At 52.5% G+C, this 17,774-nt stretch overlaps 2 protein-coding genes across 4 annotated transcripts; both read right to left on the bottom strand.

Moving 5' to 3' along the window:
• Nucleotides 1-5,463: 5,463 nt before the first annotated feature.
• On the bottom strand, nucleotides 5,464-10,731 carry RRP36 (ribosomal RNA processing 36). 2 transcript variants are annotated; one of them, XM_081094121.1, is made up of 7 exons: nucleotides 10,590-10,731; nucleotides 8,329-8,476; nucleotides 8,127-8,193; nucleotides 7,944-8,048; nucleotides 7,026-7,100; nucleotides 6,820-6,937; nucleotides 5,464-6,193 (listed from the first exon to the last, which is right to left on the bottom strand). In XM_081094121.1, the coding sequence occupies exons 1-7, from the start codon at nucleotides 10,678-10,680 to the stop codon at nucleotides 6,057-6,059; spliced, it is 741 nt and encodes a 246-aa protein (XP_080950247.1). In that variant the 5' UTR covers nucleotides 10,681-10,731; the 3' UTR covers nucleotides 5,464-6,056. The 2 variants fall into 2 exon arrangements, with proteins under 2 accessions (XP_080950247.1, XP_080950248.1); XM_081094122.1 differs by having other exon boundaries at nucleotides 7,026-7,155; nucleotides 10,590-10,694.
• A 230-nt stretch (nucleotides 10,732-10,961) lies between these two features.
• KLHDC3 (kelch domain containing 3) lies at nucleotides 10,962-17,647 on the bottom strand. 2 transcript variants are annotated; one of them, XM_081094120.1, is made up of 11 exons: nucleotides 17,512-17,647; nucleotides 15,200-15,412; nucleotides 14,846-15,022; nucleotides 14,604-14,719; nucleotides 14,117-14,188; nucleotides 13,781-13,994; nucleotides 13,614-13,700; nucleotides 13,354-13,462; nucleotides 13,156-13,229; nucleotides 12,950-13,033; nucleotides 10,962-11,588 (listed from the first exon to the last, which is right to left on the bottom strand). In XM_081094120.1, exons 2-11 carry the CDS (start codon nucleotides 15,351-15,353, stop codon nucleotides 11,578-11,580), a joined length of 1,098 nt encoding a protein of 365 aa, XP_080950246.1. In that variant the 5' UTR covers nucleotides 15,354-15,412; nucleotides 17,512-17,647; the 3' UTR covers nucleotides 10,962-11,577. The 2 variants fall into 2 exon arrangements, with proteins under 2 accessions (XP_080950246.1, XP_080950245.1); XM_081094119.1 differs by having other exon boundaries at nucleotides 12,955-13,033.
• Between the last annotated feature and the right edge of the window lie 127 nt (nucleotides 17,648-17,774).

Raw genomic sequence — 17,774 nt, 5'->3', positions numbered from 1 at the left:
TGAGCCAAACCGGTTCTGGTGGCTCAAGCCCATTTTGCCACACGCTGGACGGCATGTAACGGGCAGATTATCAGACAGGGCTCCACTTTCCTTGTGGAGTTGGCTCAGTCACTGTGGCATTCTCACAAGCACTGGATGTGGGAGCATTTGACACAGTGAAGATTTTGCCACCACACCCAGCAGTGAGTGCACCTGGCCTAGGTAAGGCCGACAGAATGAAGGTGAGGTGAAAGACCCTGGCAGGCACCCAGGGGCCTGCATGCGGGCCTGTCCAGATGCCTTAGGATCTGGGTTGGAAGCAGATGGAACTGCAGCCCCTGTGAATTCCTCGTCGCCACACAGAGCTGCCCACTGTCCCCAAAGCTCGACCCCTGCCCTGTAGGCAGGCCTGTGCTGCTATGATTGCTGCCCTGGCACCACTCACACTGAGGGAGGGCAGGTGAGGCTACGGGACCTAGTGCCAGCGCTGGAGCTCTGCCTCTTGGCAGGGGCAGTAGGAGAGGAGGGAAGGAGTATCCCAGGCATCCAGAGTTCATGGTTCTTGCAGCCAAGAAGTGACTAGGAGAAAGCTTCAGAAGGAAGGAGGTGGTGAAGGGGTGAGTCAGGTGGTGAGAGAGGGCACAGAGGCCAGACAGAGAACTGGGTGCCACCCAGGACTGAGATTTGGAATAGAATCTGCAAGAGAAAAAGAGGTCAGGGTTTGAGAGTCGGGGTGCCCAGGACGAGGCAACAAACCAGAGGGCCAATAGGGTGGATAGGCGGGCCTGGCCTTGCTCTGCAGTAGGGTGGCCCAAGGCACTGTCGGTGGCCTGTTGGTCTGCCTATTCATAAGGCAGAGGACAGGCAGGCAGCAGCAGGCTGGGGCTGCTGGGCTCCAGGGCACACTAGGGCTGCTGCAGCTTCTCACTGGGGAACCTCCCCCCTCTGAGCCAGAGATCATGGCCTACTCTCTTATTTGTCCAGGCCATGCCTGTGTGTGTGTGTATTTAATCCTCATCAGAGGATATTTTCTTCAGTGATTTTTTAAAAAATATATTTTATTGATTTTTTACAGAGAGGAAGGGAGAGGGAGAGAGAGTTAGAAACATCGATGAGAGAGAAACATCGATCAGCTGCCTCCTGCACATCTCCTACTGGGGATGTGCCCGCAACCGAGGTACATGCCCGTGACCGGAATCGAACCTGGGACCTTTCAGTCCGCAGGCCGACGCTCTATCCACTGAGGCAAACCGGTTTCGGCTGATTTTTTTTTTTTTTTAAGAGAGAGCAGAAGGGAGCAAGGGGGAGAGAGAAATAGTGATTGGTTGCCTTTGACATGCACCCCAAATGTGGGACTAGGGATTGAACCTGCAACCCAAGTACGTACACTTGACCGGGAATGGAAGGGGAGACCCTTAGGTGTGCAGGCCGACGCTGTAACCACGGAGAACGATGGCCAGGGCAGGCCGTGCCTGTTCTTGAGGTAGCCTTTATGCCCACAGCTTTTCGCTCTTCTGCTCTCTATGCGCCTATTTTTCCCCACCAGAGACCCAGAGCCCCAGAGCCCCTGGGCTGGAGTAGCCAGGCCAGCATGCACTGCGTGTAGGGGACAAGGTGAGTCTTTCTCCCCTTCCACCCATGTTGCTGCTGCCTCCTTGGCTCCTGCGTGGGCTGAGCTCCACACCACACCACCAGCCTTCCTCACTGTCTCCTTCAACCCCTTATTCATCCTCAGTCACCTACCTGCCCCTCAGCCTCCCACAGGGGACCTACCTGCTCATCTGCAATGGACGAGTCTCCAGCAATTCTTAAGGGAAGGACACACCAGCTGTGGCCCCGAAACTGCATGTTCCTGTCTGCAGTCCAGCTCCTGTTTTGCCCACTGTCCTTAGCACACAATCTGACCCACCCCCAGACTTTGCCCACATTCAGCCATCCAGTGAGCAGTCCTGACGCTGCCCTTCTCGCCAGCACCACCAAAGATCTGAGCCTCTTCGTCTGCCCTCAGGACTTTCCATCCCTAAAGGGCAAACCTTGGATGAAGTTTGCTACCCTGACCCCCTGTGAGACCATCCCCACAGCCTCAGTTCCTTGTATCCCTACCGCTGGTTTGCACATGAAGGACCACATATTGATTCCATTTATATGAAATGTCCCAAAATAGAGACAAAGTGGTTTAGTGGTTTCCTAGACCTGGGGGGACTGGGAAGACATGGGAAGTGACTACTAGAGTGTATGGGGTTTTGGGGGGATTGTCGAAAATGCTACAAAATTATGGTGATGGCTGCATGATTCTGTGACTATACTAAAACCATTGTATTGTACATTTTATTCATTTATTTATTTAAATATATTTTATTGATTTTTTTACAGAGAGGAAGGGAGAGAGATAGAGAGTTAGAAACATCGATGAGAGAGAAACATCGATCAGACGCCTCCTGCACACCCCCCACTGGGGATGTGCCCGCAACCCAGGTACATGCCCTTGACCGGAATCGAACCCGGGACCCTTCAGTCCGCAGGCCGATGCTCTATCCACTGAGCCAAACCGGTTTTGGCTACATTTTATTTTTTTAATATATTTTTTATTGATTTCAGAGAGGAAGGGAAAGAGAGAGAGATATAGAGATTAGATAGATAGATAGATAGATATCAATGATGAGAATCATTGATTGGCTGCCTCCTGCATGTCCTACACGGATTGGAGCCCACAACCCGGGCATGTACCCTGACCAGGATTCAAACCGTGATCTCCTGGTTCACAGTTGATGCTCAACTACTGAGCCATACTGGCCAGGCAAATTGTACATTTTAAATAGGTAAAGTGGCCGAAACCGGTTTGGCTCAGTGGATAGAGCGTCGGCCTGCGGACTGAAAGGTCCCAGGTTCGATTCCGGTCAAGGGCATGTACCTGGGTTGCGGGCATATCCCCAGCGGGAGGTGTGCAGGAGGCAGCTGATCGATGTTTCTCTCTCATCGATGTTTCTAACTCTCTATCTCTCTCCCTTCCTCTCTGTAAAAAAATCAATAAAATGTATTTTAAAAAAAATAGGTAAAGTGTACGGAATATATGAATTCTATCTCAATAAATCTGTTACCAATGGAGAAGAAAAACACAGAACAAAAGAAAACCCCACCTAAACAAATCCACAGCTGAAGTTCAGAGCTGTCCATTGTCTCCTCTGCACCCTTGAAGGGAAAAGTCGCAGTTTGAAGGCTTAGGGCCAGTCCAGCCTGAAGTGGACATACGTTTTCTTGATCACCCTTCATCTGAACCCCCTTCTCATGCTTGGAAACTCCCCACCATAAATCTAGATAGAAGATAGCGTCCACCTCCCACCATATAAAAGACCAGATACTTGCTTTCCCAGCATCCCCGTGCAGCCATGTGACCGAGGCTTGGCTAATCCGATGCCTCTGCTGGGAATTGCTCAATCAAGAGCAAAGCAGGAGGGAAAGTGGGGAGTACCCTAGGTGGCAGCAATGACATCTTCACATCAGCACTTTGGTCCCAAGGTAGAACTTGGAGTGCTTTTAGCTGCTCAGACCCCCCTCTGCACCCCACACACACTTTTTTGAGCTCTTCTCCAATCTTCTCAGTGTTTCTATGAGCCTAATAGTTAAATGGCCTTTTTCTGCTTTTATCAGCAAGAAGCTGTTCTGTGGCTTTAAAGTAGTATTGATACGTGTCATCCGGACTGCAGCACTAGATCCCTCACTCCCTCAGGGCAAGGCAAGCTATCCTGACAGCTACAGCCCTCCGCTTCCACCCAGTGGGAGTGGAGCATCATAAGCTTCATCTTATATTTCTGTCATCAGAACAGCTTTCATCCCATCCCAGAAGCATCCCGCAATAGACGTCCTAGTTTCTAATTCTGTCTCTCTCCCTTTTCTTTATAGCGGTTTTTTTGTTAGTCTTTCTAATGTCTTACTAATTTCTTAAGATTTAATATTTTTTTCAATCCTGCTTGGAATTTCCTGATTGTTAGTGTTTATAAACTTCAATTCTAGAAAATTCTCAGACTCTTTATTCACTCCTGGAACTCTGGTTATGTCATACCTTCTCACTCCATCTCCAGTGGTTTTCCAACCTCTTTGCAGTAGTTTCCATTTCTTTGTATCCCTGGGCTCCAACTGTGTAACTTTCTCAGATCTACTTCAGGTTCATTCTCCTTTTAGGTGTCTAACTTGCTGCTTAACCATTAAGTTTCTCAATTCATATAGTGTATTTTTCTGTAGGGAGTGGCTATAGGTGTTGGATTGACCTGTGGCAGGGCCACACACAAGTTTCAGCTTGGAGGGCAGAGCTCTCCTAACATAATTAAGCTTGACCTTATAGTCCTCCCTAGTTCCTTCCTAGGTAGCTAACGGGCTGTGGGAGGTGCAGCAAGTGCTACCAAAACAAGGTGAAACTCACAAGAACATTGTAAACATGTTGACCACTTCCCTTGTTTTGCTTTGTGGACTGACTATAAAATAAAGCTTTGGCTTGCAGGCCGTGGAGCTGTCTCTCCATCAGAGAAGCAGCATCCCATGCCCCAGCTGTATTCTTTTTTTTTTTTTTTTAATATATTTTGATTTTTTGCAGAGAGGAAGGGAGAGGGATAGAGTTAGAAATATCAATCAGCTGCCTCCTGCACACCTCCTACTGGGGATGTGCCTGCAACCAAGGTACATGCCCTTGATCGGAATCGAACCTGGGACCCTTCAGTCTGCAGGCTGACACTCTATCCACTGAGCCAAACCGGTTAGGGCCCAGCTGTATTCTCGTCTGTCTTCAATCCTTCACCGCCCCTCCTCAGGCTCACTGAACCTGCCTGTGCTGAATGCGGCACATTTTTCATTTTGAAGTTTTACTTTAATCAAACCAATTTGGTCCTTTCTTATAGTCTTTTCATTAGTCATACTTTTTCTTTAAACATTTAAAGACATTTTATATTTTGTACTTTCAACTTCTGTCTTTGCTGTTCAGATTCTGTTACCTGTTGTTCCTAATGTTCCCTCTTGCTGGTGGTGGTTTCTTTCCTTGTGTGCTGGTGTTTCACTGTGAACACACAGTCCTTGAGATTTTATGTGAAGGAATTCCTGCAGGCCTGGGTTTCCAGTACAGTCCTAAGAGAGAACTGCATTTGCTCCTGCTGGGTGCCTGGAGGCACTACCAACCCCAGACCACTCTGAATGACCAGGTTGAAGATTTTCCCAGCCCAAATGTGTAGTATGAATTCTAGACCCAAACAGTATTGGGAGCCAGCTGTGCTGACATTACTGGGAATGCAATTTTTGTCCCCATCTCCTACCTCCCCTTGCATCCAAAACAAAAGCAAAGTAGGTGAGTTGTGGGATTGGTTCACTCTTGGATCTGCTTTTGGGGCTTGATCTGACTTCTCACTCTGTAGGAGCCTTAGATTTTGGCCCCTAAGACAGTAATTCCTAAAACAGTAATTTAACCCCCCCCCCCCCCCCCACACACACACACAAAGCAGATGAGCGACAAGAATGTTTATTAACTGGCTCCTACATAAAGTCCCAGTCCTGGAAGCTGTCCACAGACTCCATGGCCTTCACTAACCTAAGGTCACTGACCCTTTTTTTCCTGTCAGAATTACTGATTTCACAGGGGCTGGGAATGTTCAGCCTGCGGGCCACAGAAGGCCCATGGCATCACTTGGTCGGGCCCTGCCACGGCATCAGGGGTGAGTTAATTAAATGTTTGATCAAATATGGCCGCTAATTTTTAAACTGATGATATTGTATGGCCCATGAATGATGTTATAAATATACAAATGGCCCTTGGCAGAAAAAAGGTTCCTATCCCTGGTTTAAGGCAAGGATGGGAGGACACGAGTACATGACGAACCAGATTCAAGCAGAGGAGTGTGTCATGGCGAAGGCTGAGCTGTTCCTGTCCATCCCTGGGGCAGCCCAAGAACCCTTTAGTCATTGCTGAGCCAATCTAGTTCAAGGGCAGCTGTGATCCTTGCCCTTGAAGGGGAAAGACCCAGAATAGGCCAAGCCCCAGTCTGTCCCCACAGACCCAGTTCTCACTGGGGCAGTGGCAGAGCTGAGCTCAGTTCCTATTAGTCCTTATTCAAAGGGAGATGTCGCCTGTCTTTGCCTGCGTTTCGGCGCCTTTTTCGACTCAAGAAGCTATCCAGCTTCTTACTGCGTTTCAGCTCCTTGAACTTCTCAGCTAGGACCAGCTGGCGCTGTTCAGCTAGAGGATCGGGAGGAAGCAAGCTGGTAAGCAAAAGCAGAGCACCACCCTTTCCCTGTCCCCCAGTCAGTAATTCTCAACCACTCAGCTGGGAAACATGATTTAAGAGTTCATGGTGTGTGCAAGCAAGCTGTCTTTTTCTATGATTCCTTCTTTCACAACTCAACTACTGTGAGCTTCTATGTGCCCAGTCCAGCATATCTGGGGAGTACAACAGAGATAAAAGTGACACCCTGCCCTGGCCACGTAGCTCAGTTGATTACATGGTCATTCAGATATGCCAAGGTTGTGGGTTTGATCCCTGGTAAGGGCACATACAAGAAACAAGCAATGAATGCATAAATAAATGGAACAACAAATTGATGTTTCTTTCTCCTCCCACTCCTCTTTCTCTGAAAAATCAAAAAACAAACAAAAAACCGTATGGTGTCATATCATTAAAAATAAAATAAATAAAAGCAACACCCCCTGTCGATAATCTGATTAGGGAAATAAGAATGGGCACCTCCTCCCCACAGTATTTCTACTCTCCTCCTAATTTACCATGGGATCCAGCACTCATGCCTCCTTTAGGGCCTGCGACCCCCCAGCCCTGTACCCAGCCTGTAACAGCTGTGCCCACTCACATTTCTTCAGGAAGTATGGACGATGGCCCTGCTGGGCCTGCGCCCGCCGCTCCTGCTTCAGAGCCAGGCGCAGCTCCTGCTGCCGCTTCCGCTCCTGCTGGGCCATTTCCTGCTGCTCCTGAGGAGCAAAGACGAGATGGGCGTGAGGGACTGTGATCTACCCGCTGCCCTGAACTACTTTCCCCCCCACCCACGATCTGACTCACCATTCGCTGAAGCAGCTGCTGCAGCTTCTCGTGCTTCTCCCCTGAACGGTGCTTCTTCAGCTGCCTTTTCACAAGCTCCACAGCGGGAAATGATGTGATGGTTAGCATGCTGAAAATGTGAGCTGCACTTCTGTGCCAGGCATTACTCTAAAACAGTGGTTCTCAACCTTCTGGCCCTTAAATACAGTTCCTCATGTTGTGACCCAACCATAAAATTATTTTCGTTGCTACTTCATAACTGTAATGTTGCTACTGTTATGAATTGTAATGTAAATTACAATTTACATTACAATTACATTACATTACATTAAAACTTACATCCTGATATGCAGGATGGTCTTGGGCGACCCCTGTGAAAGGGTCGTTCGACCGTCAAAGGGGTCGCGACCCACAGGTTGAGAACCATTGCTCTAAGAGGTTCGCATGTTAACTCAGTAACACTATGAGATAGGAGTTATTAGTGATAGGAGTTATTAGTTCTCTTTATGATTAGAAAACTGAAGCAAAGCCAAGGTGAGTAACTTGCCAATGGTAAGCTAGTAAACTGATGAGCCAGGATTTGAATATAAGCACCTACTTAGGGAGAATGAAGTCTGCCCATCACTACGCTCCCAGTTCCTTCTGCCTGACTCTAACCCAGCCGTGGGCAAACTACGGCCCGCGGGCCAAATCCGGCCCGTTTGAAATGAATAAAACTAAAAAAACAAAAGACCGTACCCTTTTATGTAATGATGTTTACTTTGAATTTATATTAGTTCACACAAACACTCCATCCATGCTTTTGTTCCGGCCCTCCGGTCCAGTTTAAGAACCCATTGTGGCCCTGGAGTCAAAAAGTTTGCCCACCCCTGCTCTAACCTGTGCCCGTTTCCCAACCCCGGACACCAGTGACCCAGCCACCAGCCGCATGCGGCACACCTCTTTCTCTTTGGCTCGGATGTCGTTCAGGAATTGATACGTTTTGTCAAACACTTCAGGATTATATTCCCCTGACAAATCGTCAAAACGGGGGTCCCGGGCTACCTTTGGAGAGAACGGAGAGAATATGAAAATACAGCTCAGTCTCCTTTCACAAGAAAGCACTTCCTGCCTCTTTCTCACCTTCTTACTGATGGGGACAACTTGACGCAAAAATGGCACCCGGACCTTGGCTGACGTTTCCAGAGGCCTATGGAGAAATTACAGGACAGGTCCAGGGGACTCCAGTCTTGGCCAAAGGCCTCCCCGCTGCCACCTAAGACAGCAGACACCGACTCAAGGTCCCAGACATCCTCCAACTCCTGGGGCAGGCCTTGCTCCTCACCTGTGCTTATCTGCAACACAGGCATTCTGGACAGGGGGTCTAGAGCCTTGCCTCTTAGTGCTGCTTCCAGCTACCAATTGTTTGTATGCCTTAGTCCCCGCTTGGCTCTGCAATTCCAACAGCTCCTCAAAGGACATGTTAGATGTGTCTGCAGAAGGAGGGGAAGATAGGGGACACACACAATTGAGCTCAGCATTTCCCGCTGCTGGAAAGACATCATTCCATTCTCATTCTTAAGGTAACCGATCCTTTCCAATACCCCATGCAACCAATCCCTACCGGTCCTGGGCAGCACAGGCCGTCATGGTGCTTCAGCTAAGTTCCCAACGGTTCCAGCTGCCCTGGGGCCTCACCTTGCTAAGGAAGGTGTATATGTAAGGCCAGTGGTGGGCCAAGTCACACTCCCTTTCCTTTAAATTCTTCCTTCACAGGTTTCCCCAGAAGGGCCTGTCTCCCTTGCCGTTACTGTGGCCAATGTTCCGGTTCACCCTGCCAGCACCTCACCTGAATCAGTGCTCTAGTCTCCTAACTGGTCTCCCAGCCTCCAGTCTTACTCCTCTCAGAGTTATGCTCCCCACTTCAGTTTGAGAGAGACATCTGAAATGTAACTCTGGCCCTGGCCGGTTTGGCTCACTGGATGGAGCGTTGGCCTTCGGACTGAAGGGTCCCGGGTTCGGTTCCGGCCAAGGGCACGTGCCAGGGTTGCGGACTCGATCCCCAGTGGGGGGCATGCTGGAAGCAGCTGATCCATGATTCTCTCTCATCATTGACGTTTCTATCTCTCTCCCTTTCCCTTCCTCTCTGAAATCAATAAAGAAATGTATTTTAAAAAAATAAAAAATAAATAAAATGTAACTGCTCTTATCACTCCAACCTCATTACCTACTCCCGGATAGACAGACTTCAGATCATGTCACTCCAGAACTCAAAACTCCCCAATGCCTTCCATCTTTGCTCAGCGTCAAGGTGGCTGGAAGCCCCAGGAGACCTAGCCCCCAGGTTGCATCTAATCCAGCCGTGGGCCGCGCCCATACCCTTTTATGGAATGATGGTTACTTTGAATTTATATTAGTTCACACAAACACTCCATCCATGCTTTTGTTCCGGCCCTCAGTCCAGTTTAAGAACCCATTGTGGCCCTCCAGTCAAAAAGTTTGCCCTCCCCTGATCTAATCTCATTTCCTACCAATCTCTTCCTTCCACTCCTCTCGTCAAATGGCCTCCAGACAGTCCCTGAGCAAGAAGGTGCTCTTTGCACTTGATGCTGCCTCTGCTTGGACCACTTTCTTCAGATACATTTATTACTTCTCCGGCACCTCCTTCAACCACAGCTCAAATGTCACCTACTCAGTGAGGCCTCCTCTGGTTACTTATAATTGCAACCCCTCCCCTGCTTTCTCTCCATACCCTTGTCACCTTCTTGGGAAACTGAGATATAATTCATATGCCATAAAATTCACCCTTTTACAATATACAATTCTGCTTTGCTGCCTTTTAATAAATTCACATGTCCTTTTTTTTTAACAGCCCTTTCTAAATGGTAAGTTCCACGAGAACAGTTTTGGGCTGCTTTATTCACTATTGCATCTCCAGCATCTAGAACTGTGCGTGCATACAGATACTCAATAAATGCGCATATATATATATATATATATATTGATTTCAGAGAGGAAGGGAGAGGGAGCGATAGAAACAAATGAGAATCATTGATCGGCGGCCTCCTGCACGCCCCCTACTAGGAGTGGAGCCAGCAACCAGGCACCTGCCCTTGACTGGAATCGAACCGGGAGCCTTCAGTCCGCAGGCCGACGCTGTCCCCTGAACCAAACCGGCCGGGGCTGCCCAATCTCCTTCATCCTGACCTGCTGAGTCCTTCCCCAGCGCCCCAAGCCCTGGCCTCGGCGCGCTCCCACAGGTGTCTTCGCCCCGGGGAAATCTCCATCCTCCCTTTAAGAAACCGCTCGGATGTCCCAGCCCAGGAAGCACCCCCTCCCCACTTCCCACGGCGCTGCGGGCGCTCCGCGCGGGCCTTTGGAGAACTTCGCAGGCTCTCGGGACCTGGCTGCGGCTCGGACACCGCACCCGGCGGGGAGCCCGGACCTGCGCTCCTCCCGCCCCGGGGCCTCCCCCTCCCGCAGGCCCCCGGCCCCCGCCGTCCTCCCGCCCCGCGGCCTCCCCTTTCCGCGGGTCCCCGCCGTCCTCCCGCCCCGCGGCCTCCCCTTTCCGCGGGTCCCCGCCGTCCTCCCGCCCCGCGGCCTCACCCTTCCGCAGGCCCCCGCCGTCATCTCCGCTACCCCCAGCCCCGAGGGGAGAGGCGGCGGCGGGCCCGGCGCGGGACCTCGCTCTCGGCATCAGCTCGCACGGCGCGGACCAACGGCGTGGCTTCCGCCCCGGCGGGTCTGCCCCGCCTCTTCCGGCAGCTCAGGAGGCGGGTCCGCATCGGCGGAGGCGCCACCCCCACACGCCCAGTGCCCGCTGCCGGCCGGGCAGGGGCGCCCACTCGACAACGCGGCCACTTGTCACCTGGACTCCGCGCCGACGAGAAGGTGGGCCAGGACACGTGGCACTTGACCTGCGAGCGCCCCCTGCCCCGGGCAAGCGCCTGCACCCCATTCATCCACACACACAGATGATTCGTTTAGAGGTCTTTAATCCATTTTTATAAAATCTGAGCTGGCTGTGAGCAACAGGGTGACAGCAACAGCTCAAGGAAGGGATAGGATTATCTGCTGGTCCTCGCCTTCCCCGGGTCAGGGCGAAGGAGGTTTCATGGCAACAGCTGCAACTTCTCTCGGCTCCCAATCAATGCTCATGGCTCAAGCGGGGGCGGGGGTGAAAATAGAGCAGGAGGGGAGCTTCTGAGGACCAGACACTGCTTGCTTCTCCCTCTCCATTCTCCCCATTCCCTTCACTTCTCAGAGCCCCGCTGGCCTGGGACAGAGCAGAGTCCAGGAGCAGTTGGAAGAAGGTGGATGGGACAGAGCACCAAGGGAAGGGGCCCTCGGCCCAAGGAGGGGGGGAACCTAGCCCTCCCCCCCCAGCTCCCCACTGAGTTCACAGCACAAAAAACACCTCTAGTCCAACAACTCCATGTGGAGGTATACCAGGGTCCAAAGGGGCAGGCGGGTGAGAGACAGGCAGGGGCAGTGAAGACAACAGCAGGCTCAGGAGGGATGGCGGCAAAAACTTCCTTCTACCCATGGGAGGAGACGATGGGGCGACTGATATTGCTGTTGGTGGTCATGGCATTCAGCTCCCACCTGGAAGGCCAACAGTGACAGGTATAAAGGACAGGAGGAACCTCCACCCCAAGCCCAGAATTGCTAACAAAACTATGAACACACCAGTGCCTTCAACTTCCTGAAACCTTAACTACCCACAGCCACCTCTTCCTTACAGCCCTCCTAGATTAACAATCAGGCCCCGCCCACCACCAAATCCAATACCACCCACAGCTCCACCTGCAAGCTCAGGTGGACTTCCTGTTTATGTTTATATATTCTTTTGTCCAACACCTGGAGAAAAGCATGGGTGTATACATCGCAGTAAATTTCCCAACCTCTTTCCTCTGCTCAGATCCAACCAGGCAGCTCCTCCTACCCCACATCAGGAATGCCCATTTTTGCTCTCTACTATCCCTTTCAGAAAGAAGCCTGATTCGTCTCTCCTACCCTCCCACCCCAGGACTTCCCCACTCATCCCATCATATTAACATTAAATCCCTCTTTTTGACCATTCTGTCTTTCTACAAAGATTTACCAATAACCTCCTTAATTCCCCAATTCACTATCGTCTACTTGACTTAGGTATGAAAAGGAAAATGGCGGGGCTTGCCACCTAGTTCAGTATCTGGTTAAAACTGTAGCCTTACTTTCCCACTCTCACTGACTTGGGCAGAGCCGCAGGGACCCTCAGGGGCCACCACAGAGGAGATATGTCAGTCAGAGCCTCTCCCCATGAATTCAACTCAGGATCTGAATCCAGAATTCCCCTGGACTAGCCAATCTGCGAAATAAAGGTTGAACTTTCCTCCCTCAGAGTGCTGGCTGATTGTTCTCCCGTGCATTCTGCCACAACAGGTACCTGCATATATGTCACTCCTAGGCCAACCTATGACCCACCAGGTCAGCCTTGCACACACCATGTCACTGAATACTGATCACACAGACCCTCAGCAAGTAAGAGTTAAACTGAACTGATACAAGGAAAAGTACGTGCCGAAGAATGACCCAAAAGGGCATAATTATACACGAAGTACTTTTGGTACTTGACTTAGACCTAAGAGTGAAACTAAAAGGGAGGGGGCTAGGAAGAACCTCCCTTAATTCCAGAACTAAGGTGATTCAGAGGCTCCTAAACTTGTCTTTACTTTGCAGCTAGATTCTAAGATTTCATCAAACTTTTTCAGCATGTTAACAAAACAACCGTATAGGCTCACATCTCAGGAAGTGATGCTCCTGAGCTTTGTTTGAAAAACAATTGTTTTTTTCATGTAATTTACCCAGTGGACAGTCTGTATCTCCTTCCATCTCATTCTCCACAAGAATTCTACCTCCTCCATATGAGGTCATGCTTGTGCTGCCACTTACCCTCCACCAATCCCTCCTTCCCAACCACTCACTGCACCTGATGTCATGGGGCAAACAGGACTGGTCCAGGTTATACTGAATGACAGCCAGTTTGCACAGGGTCTTCAGACTGGGGCCTTCAGAGGAAGAATGGGAGACAGGGAGACAGTCACAGTCAAGGAAAGATTCCGTCCTGGATGTCACCACCCAGAGACAGGGACCCCGATGGCAGGAGCACTTTGGGAACAAGTGTACTTACTAAAGTCCAAAATGTGTAAGTCAGAATGATCTATGAGGTCGAACTCATCTCCCAGGCCTTCCTCAGGAGATGGACTGTAGAGATCGAGAGAGAGAGAAAGGAAGGAGGAAAGAATGCTCACGAGACCCTTCTTGCTCAAATGCCTCCCAGTTTAGTCACAGACTTAGGCCTTCCCCAGCCCTCCGCTCTCCTACTAACCTGGTACCCCCAAAGAGGACAATTTTGTCACCAACAATACAGCAGCACTGGCGCCGGCGTGGACATGGCCCCTTTCCCTTTGGTTCAATCTTTTTCCAGGTAAAGGACACTAAAGAGAAGTTTACATGGAGATTCAATGCCTGCCCTGGCCAGATAGCCTCTCCAACCTCACCCTCTCGCCTACTCAGGATTGATTCTTTCTTTCTTTCTTTCCCCCCTCAAGTGCTCCTTGTTTCTCCCTTAGAGGCAGTGTTCTTTACCAGGGTTAAATTTCCACAGGTCATGGAAGTGCCGGTTCAGCCTTGCATTATAGCCACCAAAAATGTACAGTTCCCCATTGTAGCCAACTGGAAGGAGAGAGGAATATCGAGAGAGTGAAGACAATGGGTGGGAAGGGGGACTCTGCAGGGGCGTCACAGACACTCACAGGCCGAGTGGCTCCGGCGCCCCTCGGGCAGCACCGGAGTGGTCGGACAGTCCACCCAGGTCTCGGTCCTGGTGTCAAAGACTCGGATGCGGTTGCAGTAAATCTCATTGTTGGAATGGAACGGCCCAAATCGGTCAGCGCGACCCCCAAAGACATACATGCGACTGCCCAGCATTGTGGCTGAGTGGAAGTCCCTCCAGCGCGCAGGATTGCCCTGGGCAGGAGCAGAGAGAGGAGTGAGCAAGAAGGCTGGGAAAGGATCTGCTCTCACTATTGAACTTCCTATGGTTTCTTCAATTGAGGGTGGGGGTCTGGGAGAAAGAAGAAAGGGCAGACCTTTGTACAGATAAGGGTCCATGTCATGGTGCTGGTATCCAGCTTGTGAATGTCATTGGAAAAGCAGTCCGCCTGAATGGGAAGAGAAAGGAAGTGAAGGAAGGAATATAAGACTGGGTCAGTAGTCTCTGACCTCCATCCCTCCCCTCAAAAACCTGCAAAACAGCCCCAGCTGATTTGGCTCAGTGGATAGAGCTCCGGGCTTTGGACTAAAGGGTTCCAGGTTCAATTCTGGTCAAGGGCACATACCTCAGTTGCAGGCTTGACCCCCAGCCCTGGTTGGGGCACATGCTGGAGGCAACCAATCGATGTGTCTCTCACATCAATGTTTCTCTTGGTCTCTCCCCCTCCCTTCTACTCTCTCTAAAAATCAATGGAAAAATATCCTCAGGTGAGGATTAACAACAACAAAAAGCCCTGCAAAACAAGCCAAAGCCTCCCATTCCAGCATTCCCACCCTAAACCTCTACTTGCTTTCCAGACCTACCAGTTGCTCGTAGCCCCCGAAAATGTACATGGTCTTGCCCAAGACACAAGCCGAATGTCCGTCCCGAGCCCCAGGAACTGTTCCTAACACTCGGGGTGTGGACCACTTGTGAGTACCTGAAGGAGATGAGAGGATGGGCCAGTTAAGCAACTCTGACCCTCCTGAGTTGCCCTATTCCCAGCCCAGCCGACATCTCCCCAGCCCGTGAGGTACCATTTGGAAGAACAGAGCCCCATACTCACTGACGTCAAAGGCGTAGAGCACATTGCAGGCCCCTTCCGTGTCATTCCGCCCGCCCCAAAGGAAGACCGTGTCATCGATGAGGACGGTTGAGTGTCCATACCGCATGTACGGTACCACAGGAGGCTGCCCTCGGATGGTGGGTCTCACCGGGGGCAGCTTTGTCCAGCGCAAGGACACTGTGGGCATAGCTCAGCTCAGCCCTGGAACCCTCCTTCCAGGCTGTCCACCTTTTCCCAAACCAGATCTTCATTCCTTCACCCCCTTGGGCCACAGCAGCCACCACCAAAACTCATTCAACCACCTGTTTCCCTCCCTAATGTGGGCACCCAGGGATGTCCCCAGGATTAGCTTACCTGCATTGAAAATGTGCACATCAATCTGACGCAGTGTCTCGTAGTCTTCACCAGAGCAGTAACCCCCGAAGGAGAATACCCGGTGCCCAACAGCCACTGCAGCATGGTTCACCCTGCGGGGCCCGCCCTCCAGGTGCACTGTCCACCGTAACATCCCCTGGGCGACTGGTTACAGCAACATGCCCCCCCGGCACGGCCTGCTGCCTCTGCTACCTGCACACAAATGAGGGCCACAAAGGCCTTTGCCTGGCTCACCAGGACTCTGCCCAGGACCAGCCCTGGCCTCCAAGTGTCACCCAGGTGTCCGACCCACACCACCCCTCCACAGCTCAGGTGGCTGGCCCTGCCCCAGAGGAGCTGCTGAGGTCAAGGAGCTAGCCCTGGCCCTGTGTTCTCCACAAGCAAAGGGTGGGGCCACTCCAACCTGACCGCCAGCTCAGAACCTGCTGATCCAGGGCTCAGCATGATCACCCCCTACTCACGGAGGCTCCACCCGCTCCGTGGCCTGGCACAGGCTCCAAGCCCCCTTCCCAGGCTGATGGGTTCTCTGGTACCTCCGGCTCTGCTCTGCTTACTGCCGCCTCTCTAAGAATCTCTGTGCTCTTTAAGATGGGGAGAGGCATCTCAAAATACTCAGAGCTATTAATAGCCCAGCCAGCCCCAGACAGTGCATTGAAAGCTGGCATGGGTGCTTCCAAGCAGAAAGGCTTTTAGGCTTTTCCAGTGGATGAGCTCCCCTATCCAAGATGGGGCGGGGTCCAGGACGGGGACCTCCATAGTACCATGGATGGTTCGCCCCTCGTCGGAAGCTCTGGTCAAACTGAGCTGTTGTCAATGGGGTCACCCAGGGCCCCTCACAGGCCTGAGGCGTTCCTTTAACAGCTGGGCCTGGTCTGCTGCCAAAGCTAGGAACTTAATCAGAAAGGTATGTGTCCGCTGTAGATTGAGGGAGTGGGGGCGGGGAGGAAGGGGTTCCTCCTCCTGCCACCTCCCCAGCCCTGCTACCCGGGCAGAGACAAGCTGTTCCCAGCAGCTGTCCTCCCCGGAGGGTCCCGGGAAGGGGGGCGACGGTAGGCGTGTGCACGGGAAAGGAGAAGGGAAGCCAAATGCCCTTGGGCAGCACATGAAGAAGACCCAGGGAGAGGGCTGATCTCTAAGACAACCTGACAAGCTAGCAATAATGCGTGCATCTGCAGCCCGCGTCGGGCACCTCCTGCGGCCGGCACTGCCTTTGCGGGCAGGCACCTGCTGGGTCTGGGCGGATGGATCATCCTCTCCCTGTTCAAGGCTGAGCTTCGGGCACAGAGAGGGCTCAAGGGAGGCCCCTCGAGAAGAAACAGGCATGGCTTCCAGCGGGCTGGCTGGTCCCCTACCGCCCCGCCTCGGCCCCCGCCCCGGCTTTAAGCAGCCACCAGGCCCACCCTGACGGAGTCCCAGCAGGAACTGGCTCACTCCATGGCTCCCGTCCTCAGTCCCAAACACCTGGGACCGGGGCTCGTGGGGCCAGACGGGGGGGCTGAAGGGCTGAAGAAGGGGAGCCCACCGTCTTCGCTCTGAGCTCCTGCGCCCTTCAAGTCCATCAAGGCGCGGGGCTCACAGGAGCAGAGCGGAGCAATGCCACCCCAAGGCGGAGAGAGAATCCTAGCTTCTCTCCCGAAAGGACAGCTCGAGCTCATGGAAAACGGGCCCCCGAGGGCTGCGTCCTCCCGGAGTTTCCCCCACACTCCGTCCTGGCCGCGTTCTCGACGCCTTCCATTCCCTTCACGTGCCTGCCCCCCTCTCTGCTCTCTTGCAATTATCACCCCCCTTTTTTTTTTTATCTGAGAGCTTTGCAGTTTTCTCCTTTTTCCTTTTCCCACCACTCCAAGCGCCACCCAAAAGTTCTCCATTTTCCCTCTTCCACTGATGGAAAAACGCTAGGAATCGTTGTCCCCTTTCAGCCAGAGGTCTCCCTCCCTGCATATGGTGGCGCTCTCTCTGGATCCTTCCAGTCATCCCCGCCTCCCCTCCCCCACAGCGCCGGACCCCCGCCCTCCATTATCCTCAGCTCCCCCGTTCTCTTCACAACCCGTCCTCCCTCCCAGTCCCTCAGTGCCTCCTCCAGCCACCAAGTCTCCCACCTGTTCCACCCCATTCTCCCGCGACCCTTCCCCATGAACACGCTCCTTTCCCATCATCCCCTTAGTTCCCTCCCCACCCCCACCCCGCCCCCACATCAGCCCCCTCGGGCCTCCCCATCACGGCTCCGGCTCCAGACAAGGACGCCCCCAGCACCTCCACCTTCCTTGTAACATCAACCCATCCCGGGCTACCTTGTCAGGCCGGGCCGGGGCGGGGCCGCGGGCAGCCTGGAACCCGTTGAGCGCCAACCGACGACTGGGTCCCCAACGAGATAAACACAGCCAGGCTCGCTTCTTCCGGCGGGCAGCTGTGTGCGCACGTGCAGTCGGGGCCGAGTTCCGGAAGCCTACCGGGACTTGTAGTCCGTCGGTTTCCGCAGGGACGCGAGGTGCGGAGCCGCGCACAGGCGCTCGAGGAGCTTGTACGCATGTGCGTCTGCGTCAGAAAACCGTGG

Source organism: Myotis nattereri, assembly GCF_964212035.1.
Source record: "Myotis nattereri genome assembly, chromosome: 6".
Classification (NCBI taxonomy): Eukaryota; Metazoa; Chordata; class Mammalia; order Chiroptera; family Vespertilionidae; genus Myotis; species Myotis nattereri.
Note: the sequence above shows the minus strand (reverse complement) of the source record. Positions and strands in the feature narration are given on the sequence as shown.

Bases quoted from the DNA above. Each gene is read 5' to 3' on its own strand.
- RRP36 (XM_081094121.1), bottom strand. From the start codon at position 10,680: ATGCCGAGAGCGAGGTCCCGCGCCGGGCCCGCCGCCGCCTCTCCCCTC. The intron at 8,194-8,328 runs GTGAGGAGCAAG...ATTTCTCCATAG, and splicing joins TGTGTTGCAGATAAGCACAG to GCCTCTGGAAACGTCAGCCA. The intron at 7,101-7,943 runs GTGTGCCGCATG...CCCGCTGTGGAG, and splicing joins TCCGAGCCAAAGAGAAAGAG to CTTGTGAAAAGGCAGCTGAA.
- KLHDC3 (XM_081094119.1), bottom strand. From the start codon at position 15,353: ATGTTACGGTGGACAGTGCACCTGGAGGGCGGGCCCCGCAGGGTGAAC. The intron at 14,189-14,603 runs GTAGGTCTGGAA...CTTCCCATTCAG, and splicing joins TCGGGGGCTACGAGCAACTG to GCGGACTGCTTTTCCAATGA. The intron at 13,034-13,155 runs GTAAGTACACTT...CTTCCTCTGAAG, and splicing joins CTTACACATTTTGGACTTTA to GCCCCAGTCTGAAGACCCTG.